This window comes from Salmo trutta, chromosome 10, assembly GCF_901001165.1.
Source record: "Salmo trutta chromosome 10, fSalTru1.1, whole genome shotgun sequence".
Lineage (NCBI taxonomy): Eukaryota > Metazoa > Chordata > Actinopteri > Salmoniformes > Salmonidae > Salmo > Salmo trutta.
Genome location: NC_042966.1, coordinates 22,610,935 through 22,623,533, shown reverse-complemented (window position 1 = coordinate 22,623,533; position 12,599 = coordinate 22,610,935). Strand labels below are relative to the sequence as shown.

The 12,599-nt window shown below is 43.5% G+C and overlaps 1 protein-coding gene across 5 annotated transcripts in view; it reads left to right on the top strand.

Moving 5' to 3' along the window:
• Positions 1–7,498: 7,498 nt before the first annotated feature.
• Positions 7,499–12,599, top strand: part of trrap (transformation/transcription domain-associated protein) — an 81,132-nt gene continuing 76,031 nt past the window's right edge. For 3 of the 5 annotated variants that reach the window (XM_029764948.1, XM_029764949.1, XM_029764950.1), the window contains exons 1-11: positions 8,528–8,627; positions 9,047–9,096; positions 9,239–9,349; positions 9,462–9,566; positions 10,479–10,562; positions 10,851–10,907; positions 11,045–11,170; positions 11,443–11,609; positions 11,794–11,890; positions 12,046–12,184; positions 12,290–12,368. In XM_029764948.1, the coding sequence (XP_029620808.1) occupies positions 8,528–8,627; positions 9,047–9,096; positions 9,239–9,349; positions 9,462–9,566; positions 10,479–10,562; positions 10,851–10,907; positions 11,045–11,170; positions 11,443–11,609; positions 11,794–11,890; positions 12,046–12,184; positions 12,290–12,368 (1,115 nt within the window). Of the gene's footprint in view, positions 7,522–8,448; positions 8,628–9,046; positions 9,097–9,238; positions 9,350–9,461; positions 9,567–10,478; positions 10,563–10,850; positions 10,908–11,044; positions 11,171–11,442; positions 11,610–11,793; positions 11,891–12,045; positions 12,185–12,289; positions 12,369–12,599 lie in introns of those variants that run through there. The other 2 variants (XM_029764951.1, XM_029764947.1) reach the window with 1 other exon arrangement.

The following is a 12,599-nucleotide window of genomic DNA, read 5'->3' as shown; positions in this document are numbered from 1 at the left end:
ATACAGTATAGTATAGTTTGATATAGTACAAATGATCCATGTATTAGCATAGTGTCGCTCAGCAGTTCTGGTGGCACAAGGGGTTTTGATCTGAATTTATTTCATCGTTCTCCTTGTAATCTTAAGGGGATACTTTGGGGTTTTGGCAATGAGGCCCTCTATCTACTTCCCCGGAGTCAGATGAACTTGTAGATATACTATTTATGTCTCTGCATGCAGTTTGAAGGAAGTTGCTAACTAGTGTTAGCGCAATTGCTAAATTATATTAGTGCAATGACTGGAAGTGTCTATTCATTGCGCTAACGCTGGTTAGCATTGGCTCGCAAACCTACCTTGAACTACCTTCATACTGGACACAGAGACATACAAATAGTATCCATGAGCTCATCTGACTTTAGAGAAGTAGATAAAGGGCCTCATTGCCAAAACCCCGAAGTATCCCTTTAAACTGAACCAAGTGATAGTGTTTTTCAGAGAAATGAAAAGACGTCAATGGGACAGTGGCCAGGGTTGAGGAATTCACTAGGGAGTTCTGGAGGAGAGTAATTTAACTCAGGGACCCACAACCCATACTGTACATGTCTCCTGTGGTGAACTGATTCGTGGTGGGTGGTACACCTACAGAGGAGTTTCAGGAAGCGTGTGACCTCATTTTAATGCATATACAAATAGATTGTTTGAAACCAGAAGACTAAAATAATGATGAATGATGGCTATTGTAAATAGGAACATGATTCAGTGGTGTACAAAGTATGTCAAGAGGAGACATGTTGTGGTGCTTGAATAATCATGTATGCAGAAACTGGGGAGTATGACAGTTACTAATTGGGAGTGAATTGTAAATAGGAAATCAATTTTGCTTGCACAACTTCTGACCAGTGTTCCAGCTTGTCTAACTGCATCATGTAATACTGTAGCATTACAGTATGTGAAGAGTTTTCCATACCTTGAACTATGGTAAAAACAGTTCTCTCTGTCTCCTAATAGCCTCCAATAACCTGCTCTTCATCCTGAAGGTGTGCTGGGATCATGTTAGCAATCCTCGCCTTCATCACTGTTATAGCCAGTCGCCCTAAGAAGGGAAACAACAACAAACCACAGGTAGGAGACTGACAGAATGTTAGGCCCTGTTTCAATACTCCTCCTAAAGATATGAGGCTATTCTACAACATGTCCACAAGGGGGTGTTCTATACCTAACAAATTGACTTCAAATAATGGCCGTGGCTGTAGAAAGCACTGTCAAGCAGTGTCGTGGTACTCCAGTACAAGATTCAGACTTGACTCGGACTCGACCAGTGACTCGGATTTGACTGGTGGTGACTTAGTTGTTCGATGGTGATTTGCTCAGTGTATTTGTTCTTGTTCTGTATAAAATTGCTAGGACATGTTGAGACACTGTAGCCCAACAAACACCAAAAAAAGTGGCAGTGTAAATGTTTATATTTGTTTATTTTATGTTACAGATGTCTGGGTACAGTAATGCCACTTACTCCACCATTAAAATGGAACTGCAGCCCCATCAGGACATCCCTGATATTAGTACGGATCTGTATGTGTCCAGGGCAGAGAAAGGAGAGGTCCAAACCCTTCTGTTGCAGCACGGTACCAGAGCTGACACCTACTCGTACCGCAACCAGTCTTCGTTTACACACTTTTGATCTGGGCTTTGTGCTGGTCTGATTCAAGTCCAACGCTAATAGTTTGCTGAAAATGTATGTTTGAGATTAATATACATGTAAAGTAACCTTGAACGATAAATTATTTCACTGATGTATAAGTATACTGAACAAAAATATAAATGCAACAATTTTACTGAGTTACAGTTCCTATAAGGAAATCAGTCAATTGAAATAAATTCTTTAGGCCCTAATCTATGGATTTCACATGACTGGGGAGGGGCGTGCACAGCCAGTCAGGAGTCAGGCCCAGCCAATCAGAATTAGTTTTTCCCCACCAATGGTCTTTATTACACACTGAAATATTCCTCAGTTTAATCAGCTGTCCGGGTGGCTGGTCTCAGACGATCCCCCAGGTGAAGAAGCCGGATGTGGAGGTCCTGGGCTGGAGTGGTTACACGTGATCTGTGGTTGTGAGGCCAGTTTGATGTACTGCCAAATTCTCTAAAACCACATTGGAGATGGCTTATGGTAGAGAAATAAACATAATATTCTCTGTCAACAGCTCTGGGAGACATTCCTGCAGTCAGCATGCCAATTGCAGACTCCCTCAAAACTTGAGACATCTGTGGCATTGTGTTGTGTGACAAAACTGCACATTTTAGAGTGGCCTTTAATTGTCCTGAGCACAAGGTGCACATGTTTAATGATCATGCTGTTTAATCAGCTTCTTAATATGCCACAGCTGTCAGGTGGATGGATTATCTTGGCAAAGGAGAAATGCTCACTAACAGGGATGTCAACACATTTGTCATGGTTGTCGTAGGGTTGAGACCAAGACGCAGCGGGTATATGTACACTCATCTTTATTTAGGAAAAAGGAAAAACCCCAAAACAAAACACAACGACAAATAACAGGCCAGTAAGGCACAAAGCTATACACAGCAAACTCCTACTTATAGGACCTTCAATCAGAAGCAACAATAACCAGCTGCTTCCAATTGAAGGTCCAACCCCAATAAACTAAACATAGAACAGTGCCCAAAAACCCCGGAATACATAAATCAAACACCCCTCTACATAGACACACCCCGAACCACAAACCAAAGACCCTCTGCCACGTCCTGACCAAACTACAATAACAAATAACCCCTATACTGGTCAGGACGTGACAGTACCCCCCCCCCCCCCCCCCCCCCCCCCCCCCCAAAGGTGCAGACCCCGGATGCACCTCACAAATAACGAAAATAAACCTTCAAAACAAAATAAATCCCAAAACTAAAGGGAGGGAAGGGAGGGTGGCTGCCGTCACCGACGGCTCCTGTGCTACACCACCCCTCCCCAAACCTCCTACAGTGGAGGTGGCTTAGGCTCAGGCCTTAATCCCCTCCCGGACCAAACCACCCCCACTGCATACCTCTGCCTGAGGCCAGTCACTGATGACCCTGGACTGGGCTCTGGGAGCTCCGGACTGTAGACCGACTCTAGGAGCTCCGGACTGTAGGGCCATCTCACTCGGTTCCGGACACTCTGGACGAGGCACTGTCGCCGGACGTTCTGGACGAGGCACTGTCGCCGGACGTTCTGGACGAGGCACTGTCGCCGGAAGCTCAGGACTGGGCTGACGCACTTGAAGCCTGATGCGTGGAGCTGGTAGTGGAGGTACCAGACTGGAGACACGCACTTTAAGGCTAGTGCGAGGAGCGGGAACAGGCTGAATTGGACTGGGCTGACGCACTGGAGGCCTGGTGCGTGGTGCTGGTACTGGATATACCGGGCCGTGGAGGCGCACTGGCGGTCTCGATCGCACCACCTGCACAACCCGTCCTGGCTGGATGGAACTAGTAGCCCTGCACGAGCAAAGTGCTGGCACAGGGCGAACTGGGCTGTGCAGGGGCCTAATGGTTGCCGTGCGTAGAGCAGGCGTAGGGTAGCCTGGGCCTAGGAGGCACACTGGTGGCCAGATGCGCTGCGCAGGCATCCTCCTTCCAGGCTGGATGCCCACTCTAGCACGGCACTTGTGAGGGGCTGGGATCACTCACACCGGACTGTGCATGCGCATGGGCGAGATCGTGCGCACTTCCGCATACCTCGGCACTCTCCACACTTTCCCCATAATAAGCACGGGGAGCTGGCTTAGGTCTACTGCCTGGCCTAGCCAAACTACCCATGTGCCCCCCCAAAAAAAATTGGGGCTGCCTCTCCAGCTCCCTAGCCAGCTGTGTTCCCCAGTAGCATTCCCGGTCCTCACCCAACTTCCTCCATGGACCCTCTCCGGCCAGAATTTCCTCCCAAGTTCAAACTCCCAACAGTCCACCTGTTGCTCCTTCCTCAGCTGCTTGGTCCGTGTTTGGTGGGAGATTCTGTCACGGTTGTCATAGGGTAGAGACCAAGACGCAGCGGGTATATGTACACTCATCTTCATTTAGGAAAAAGGGAAACCACCTAACACCTAACACCTAACACCTAACACCTAACACCTAACACCTAACACGCCAGTAAGGCACAAAGCTATACACAGCACAATCTCCCACAAAAACCCATGAAAACAAACTCCTACTTATAGGACCTTCAATCAGAAGCAACGATAACCAGCTGCTTCCAATTGAAGGTCCAACCCCAATAAACTAAACATAGAAATAGACTAGACTAGACAGAACATAGAAATACACTAACATAGAACAGTGCCCAAAAACCCCGGAATACATAAATCAAACACCCCTCTACATAGACACACACCTCGAACCACATAAACCAAATACCCCCTGCCACGTCCTGACCAAACTACAATAACAAATAACCCCTATACTGGTCAGGACGTGACAACATTTGTGTATAAAATTTGAGAGAATAAGCTTTTTGTGTGTATGGAACATTTCTGGGATCTTTTATTTCAGCTCATGAACACTTTACATGATGCGTTTATATTTTTGTTCAGTATAAGTCAGGACTGAGACTAGACTACTAAGGAACACTCAACACCTCTTGGAAAGCCACTCTGGTGTACTTTTGCATAAATGTGTGTAATTGTCCCACAGAAAAAAAAACTATCCCAGGGTTAGGTTTTCAGAAGACTGATGTGGGTTTTCCACTAACCTTTTACCTGAGCTTTGCTCTTGTCATATTTTTACTTCAGTGGATATATGTTGCCCTAAGAGTTATGCTAAGTTGGTAGAATCTTATTCCAAATGATTCACAGCTGTAATGGCTGCCAAAGGTGCTTCCACCAAGTATTAACTCAGGGGGGGTGGAGACTTCTCCAATTATATACAGTACCAGTCAAAAGTTTAGACACACCTACTCATTCAAGGGCTTTTCTTTATTTTTACTATTTTCTACATTGTAGAATAATAGTGAAGACATCTAAACTATGAAATAACACATTTGTAATCACGTAGTAACCAAAAAAGTGTTTTAAAAATTTAAATATATTTTATATTTGAGATACTTCAAAGTAGCCACCCTTTGCCTTGATGACAGTTTTGCACACTCTTGGCATTCTCTAAACCAGCTTCACCTGGAATGCTTTTCCAACAGTCTTGAAGGAGTTCCCACATATGCTGAGCACCTGTTGGCTGCTTTTCCTTCACTCTGCGGTCCAACTCAACTCATCCCAAAACATCTCAATTGGGTTTAGGTTGGGTGATTGCGGAGGTCAGGTCATCTGATGCAGCACTCCATCACCCTCCTTCTTGGTCAAATGGCCCTTACACAGGCTGGAGGTGTGTTGCGTCATTGTCCTGTTGAAAAACAAATGATAGTCCCACTAAGTGCAAACCAAATGGGATGGCAGAATGCTGTGGTAGCCATGCAGAATGCTGTGGTAGCCATGCTGGTAAAGTGTGCCTTGAATTCAAAATAAATGACAGACAGTGGCACCAGCAAAGCATCCCCACACCATCACACCTCCTCCTCCATGCTTCACAGTTGGAACCACACATGCAGAGATCATCCGTTCACCTACTCTGCGTCTCACAAAGACACGGCGGTTGGAACCAAAAATCTCCCATTTGGACTCATCAGACCAAAGGACAGATTTCCACCGGTCTAATGTCCATTGCTCGTGTTTCTTGGCCAAAGCAAAGTCTCTTCTTCTTATTGGTGTCCTTTTAGTAGTAGTTTCTTTGCAGCAATTTGACCATGAAGGCCTGATTCACACAGTCTCCTCTGAATAGTTGATGTGGAGATGTGTCTGTTACTTGAACTCTGTGAAGCATTTATTTGGGCTGCAATTTCTGAGGCTGGTAACTCTAATGAACTTATCCTCTGCAGCAGAGGTAACTCTGGGTCTTCATTTCCTGTGGTGGTCCTCATGAGAGTCAGTTTCATCTTAACGCTTGATAATTTTTGCAACTGCACTTGAAGAAACTTTCAAAGTTCTTGGAATGTTCTGTATTGACTGACCATCAATTCTTAAAGTAATGATGGACTGTCATTTCTCTTTGCTTATTTGAGCTGTTCTTGACATAATATGGACTTGGTCTTTTACCAAATAGGGCCATCTTCTGTATACCACCCCTACCTTGTCACAACACAACTGATTGGCTCAAACGCTTGAAGAAGGAAAGAAATTCCATAAATTAACTTTTAACAAGGCACACCTGTTAATTGAAATGCATTCCAGGTGACTACCTCATGAAGCTGGTTGAGAGAATGCCACGAGTGTGCAAAGCTATCATTGAGGCAAAGGGTGGCTACTTTGAAGAATCTTGAATATAAAATATATTTGGATTTGTTTAACACTTTTTTGCTTACTACATGATTCCATATGTGTTATTTCATAGTTTTAATCTCTTCACTATTATTATACAATGTAGAAATTGTAAAAATAAAGAAAAACCCTTGAATGTGTAGGTGTGTCCAAACTTTGACTGGTACTGTATATACATATTTTTAATTATTTTTAATCTTGAAAATATACTATCATTTCTAACAGTGGAGGCTGGTAGGAGGAGCTATAGGCGGATGGGCTCATTTTAATGGGTAGAATGGAATATTGGAACGGAGTCAAACATGGTATCCATACGTTTGATGTATACCGTTCCATTTATACCAATAATATATGCCATTTAGCAGACCAATTTATCCAAAGTCATGAGTGCATACATTTTTACATATGGGTGGTCCCATGAAGCCAATCCACTATCCTGGCATTGCAAGTGCGATGTTCTATCAAATGAGCTACAGAGGATCACATTTCTGTACTGTAGGCCCTAAATATTTTCTCAAACAGAGATTGTCTATTCCCATCTTGTGGCAAAGGATTTGTTTCAACATCTAAGCAAGGGCTATAGGACTGAACTGTGTTTGCTATATTGGATATATTACTACAGGGGACATTATTCACCTTAGGCCTATAATCACAAACTGACTTCGTGTAAATTGATCTTTATAGGGGCTAATGGCCAATGCTGGCTTAAAAAAAGAAAGACATAGCTACATACTTAAAAAAATATATGACACATGCATACATTGTCTATATTTATATTTTATAATTCTATGCAACCTAAACACATAGCCAGCAACAGACCCAAGTGGGCAGACCACCAGAACTTCACGCTACATTGGCGCGCTCCACTGCATGCGTTGCGCAGTTTACCGCATAATTGTTTGCCTAGTAACAATCCGTAGAGCAGAAAAAGACCATCGAAAACGATGGTCTTACAACATCCAGCCGTTCCTGAATATCATTCCGCCAAGTACTATATTGATGAGGATTGTTGTAGGAACCTGAATAGATATCGCATTACGGTATTATTTATGCATATATAAAAAATATGTTTCAAAGAATAGCATACGGGAATATAATTATTATCCTAGTAAAGTGCAAAAGTGTACATATATTAGACTGGCTCTCGGAGACCGGAAGTCACAGAGGTACTATTTCCTGTCTGTGCTAGTTGGTAAGTTTAAATGGGATGCTTTCTTTTTCAATTACTTTCCTTAAAATATAATGTATATTTTGCTTTGCATGCTCATTTTCGGATGATGAAGTCGTTAACTAGCGAATGCGTCCTCAAAAAGTAAAACATATATTTATTTTGTCGCCATACTAGCTAAACGGGGATGTGAGGGGTTAGCGCGAGTGGTTTCTTTCTCTTTGGGAAGCAAGCTAGCTAGCCTGGTTACTAAACCACAGAGTTTGTCTTTGACTAAACCATCTAATATGGTCACTTTCTAAGTTTGATTTAATGTGTGTAGTTTATAGCAGTAATTATGTGAGGATTGTCCGTGTTGGAAATATACATATCTTACTGTTTATCTATTTATTTTATTCTACCACTTGCATGCTAGCATGCTATAGATTATGTCATCTTTGTGCGCCTGACTTGAACGAGAGGCACGTTGCTAGTATTTTAATTTTATTTAACTAGGTAAGTTAGTTAAGAACAAATTCTTATTTACAATGACGGCCTAGGAACAGTGGGTTAACTGCCTTGTTCAGGGGCAGAACAGCAGATTTTTACCTTGTCAGCTCAGGGATTCGATCTAGCAACTTTCCGGTAACTAGTCTAACCACTAGGCTACCTGCCGACCCAGTATGTTATGCTAGCTAGTTGAATCCTACATCGCTGTGGTGGAATAGTATACATTTCGTTACGTTAAATTCAGCCGTACGCATTTGCTCACTGACCATAGTACTGGAAATGGTCATACATTTTGTAATTTTATGAGTATACAAAGACTGCGCGGTTCCTTGCTGTCATACTATAGAGAGTTTGCCTGTTAGAGAATTGTTGACACGTTCACTTGACTTGTTTTGTATGTTAGTTACTCATGCAAATCAAATATCGTATTGTCACTGATTTCTTCCATTTTCTCACACGCAGCGCACATTTATTCTCTGTGAGATAGGCAGACTCTTGTCTGCTCTACCCCATCGTAACCCTGTCTCTCCCGGCGGGAACCATGGCCTTCGTGCCGACCCCCAGCCCAACGGTGGTGGACCAGACCACTCTCATGAAGAAGTACCTGCAGTTCGTGGCAGCCCTCACGGACAACAACACCCGTAAGTGAATGAGAAACTATGATAATTGAGTGTGCCATAGTCTGAGAGTCAGCATGAGCCTGAGAATTCTCCTGTTCTCAAACATAATTATTTGCGTAATTTGATGTATACTGTAACTGTAGGTGCTATTGGTGAGTTGTGGCATAGTTATTCAGTAATCTATGGTTTAGGTATAATCTCTACAGCAGGGGCAATGTGATGAGAGCGATATTCTTTAGTCCAGAGTAAGGTACAGTGTGTTTGTGAGTGACTGAGTGAGTGCGAGTGTGTCTGATAAAGTACCTTAAAACAATCTGGGCGCTGTAAGTAAAACTGATAAGATCTGAGTGTCCCTGTCTGCTAAGAGATGAGAAGTATATGATGACTCATTGTGTCATATGAACTGTTTTAATGTTGTTACTGTATCCTCCAACACTCAGCTGATGAAACAAAGTTGAAGATGATGCAGGAGGTCAGCGAGAACTTTGAGGTAAGTTTATACCGTAGAATAACTAGAATGGGTATAGCCATTATGTCTGTGTTTCTACTACAGCTGTAAGTCACAACACTGTTCACTTATCTTGTCTACATAATGAAAACTGGTCTTATGTTAGTGGTGACGTCTTTTTCAGAATGTGACATCATCACCACAGTACTCCACCTTCCTGGAACACATCATCCCTCGCTTCCTTACCTTCCTCCAGGACGGAGAGGTGCAGTTCCTGCAGGAGAAGCCCACACAGGTAGGAGGACATGAAATAATTGGAATATTTATTTGCTTAAGGACAGATACATTTAAACATGATGGCATTGAATGCACAATAATCAGATTCACCTTGTACTACTTTAAAACAGCAACTGAGGAAGCTGGTGCTGGAGATCATCCACCGGATCCCAACTAATGAACACCTGAGACCTCACACCAAGAACATTCTGTCTGTCATGTTTCGCTTCCTGGAGGTAAGTTGTCACTGTCTATGACAGACATGATTTAGGTTGCATATCGTCTTTTCAGCAGAGGCGATGTGATGAGATCGATATGCTTTAGTCCAGAGTAAGGTACAGTGTATTTGTGATGGTGAGTGACTGACTGACTGAGTGCGTGCGAGTGTGTCTGATAAATGTACCTTAAAACACTCTGGGCGCTGAAAGTAAAACTGATAAGATCTGAGAACGCCTGTTTGCTGAGAGATGGGAGCTGTGTGGTGGTGGAATGTTCCATAGGAACCAATAGTTTCAGAAAGGTATTGTCCACACATGTACTGAGTGGACAAAACATTAGCAACACCTTCCTAATATCGAGTTGCACCCCCTTTTGCCCTCAGAACAAGCTCAATTCGTCAGGGCATGGACTCTATAAGATGTCGAAAGCATTCCACAGGGATGCTGGCCCATGTTGACGCCAGTGCTTCCCACGGTTGTATCAAGTTGGCTGGATGTTCTTTGGATGGTGGACCATTCTTGACACATACGGGAAACTATTGCATGTGAAAAACCCAGCAGCGTTTCAGTTCTTGCCACTCTCAAACCAGGGCGCCTGGCTCGTACACCATACCCCGTTCAAAGTCACTTAAATATTTTGTCTTCACCCTCTGAATTCACCCTCTGAATGGCACACATACACAATCCATGTTTCAAGGTTTAAAAATCCTTCTTAAACCTTCCTCCTCCCCTTTATCTACACTGATTGAAGTGGATTTAGAAAGTGATATCAGTAAGAGATCATAGCTTTCACCTGGTGAGCCTGTCATGGAAGATGATCTTAATGTTTTGTGCACTCAGTGTATTTAGTCCAGATAGTTATCGGTCCCTAACCTGAACTAATTGACTCAGTGTTTTCTTTGCATTGCATCGCTCGTTGTTTGCTTTCAGATTGAGAGCGAGGAGAACGTGCTGATATGCCTGCGTATCATCATTGAACTGCACAAACAGTTCCGTCCACAGATCTCTCAAGAGGTGAGAACCTTACTATTCTCCAATCTCACTTTGTGTTGATGAACAGAAAACCTGCCTACAGTGTCTTGCCATGACTATCTCAATTCCTCTTTCCGTGATTCCTCGCATCTCATTGCCTCCTTAACTGTATTGGATCAGACCTTCTTCTCCAATGTGTTTTGAGAATAAAGCGAGGAAAGAAGATGTGAGGAATCAAGCAAAGATTAATTGCGATGGAGTCCATGTCTGGATGCTGAACTGTGCTCCTCTGATCAAGGTATTAACTGTCTGCTGTAATCCTTTATTCAGATTCATCACTTTCTGGACTTTGTGAAGCAGATCTATAAGGAGCTGCCTAAAGTAGTGGTAAGACAACAGAAAAGCAGGTGGATTATTGAGCAGGGAAATATTTGGTCTCTGAGGATGTAGGAATCATGTTCTCACTTTTGCATTCTCCTTCCCTCTTGTCTTTTCTCTCTGTTCTTGTCCCTGCTCTCTCTTAGGCTCGGTACTTTGAGAATCCCCAGGTGATAGCTGAGAACACTGTGCCTTCTCCTGAGATGGTAGGCATGATCACCTCGGTGTTGGTGAAGACCGCCCCCGAGAGGGAGGACAGTGAAACACGAACAGTGAGTAGACCTGTCCTGGATACTTCTATCAACTGTCTGGAACTCCTCTTGTTACCACTTGGTGGTGTAGAAGCACTGGCAAAGCATCTCAGACCAGGGCTTGTTTTCCAGGTAGAAATGTAAGGCACAGATCTCATATAATTCATCATAGAAATATACTGTGTAGAACAGACATGATTCAATCTGAATGTTCCATACTGTTGTACCGATCCTGAATATAGGCTGTCATTGCCCTTGCCTGACTGTCTTCTCCTGTTTATTTGTTACTCCAGCATACCATCATCCCACGGGGGTCCCTGTCCCTGAAGGTGCTGGCTGAGCTGCCTATCATAGTGGTGCTCATGTACCAGTTGTATAAACTGAACATCCATAACGTGGTGTCTGAGTTTGTCCCCCTCATCATGAACACTATCATGCTGCAGGTTTCTCCTCAGGCCAGGTAAGAAGCCTGTGTGTGCGCAATTGAGTCTGTCTTGATTCCGTCCTGTAGACAATCATAATTGTTCTTTTTGCTAAACAAGAACATGAAATGGTATTAAAGCATAAATCATTATTAAGGGTACAGTGGAATTGTTTGCTTTGTATATAAGGAGTTATTGAAAACCCTAACATGTAACTTTCAGGCAACACAAGCTGTATAACAAGGAGCTGTATGCTGACTTTATCGCTGCTCAGATCAAGACCTTGTCCTTCCTGGCCTACATCATCCGCATTTACCAGGTACGTATACCCATGTTGTGCTCTTCAGTTCCTGTGCCTGTGTTCAATTTCTCATTTCCTTTTTTGTATTGTATTTACCTGGCACACAGAGTACTTAATGCCAGTTTTCATGGAACTTTCTAAGCTATATTGTGTTTGTGTGTCCCTCTGACCAGGACCTGGTAGGGAAGTACTCCCAGCAGATGGTAAAGGGCATGCTGCAGCTGCTGACCAACTGTCCCTCTGAGACAGCCCATCTACGCAAGGAACTGCTCATCGCTGCCAAACACATCCTCACCACAGACCTGCGCAGCCGTATGCATTGACGCACGCACGAGCGCGCACACAAGCATGCACATACAAATGGAAACTCATTCACTCAGACTCATTCTGACACTTTATTTTCATTCTGTGTTGCAGAGTTCATCCCTTGCATGGACAAACTTTTTGATGAGTCCATACTGATCGGGTCTGGCTACACAGCACGGGAGACACTGAGGTAAGACCATCCTCACCCTAAACCCCTCATCAAACACCAGCCTTCATCTTTCATTAGTCTCCATGTGAAACAAGCCGTAGCTATCAGACTTGGCAGATCTGTCGATGGTGGAGTATAATAAAGGTGTCTTCTAATGCTCTTTAAAGCTCAGGCACCTTCCTCCATGCACTGATTATAAGTCACTCTGGATAAGAGCCTTTAGTGTCTGCTAAATGACAGATGTTACGTAAA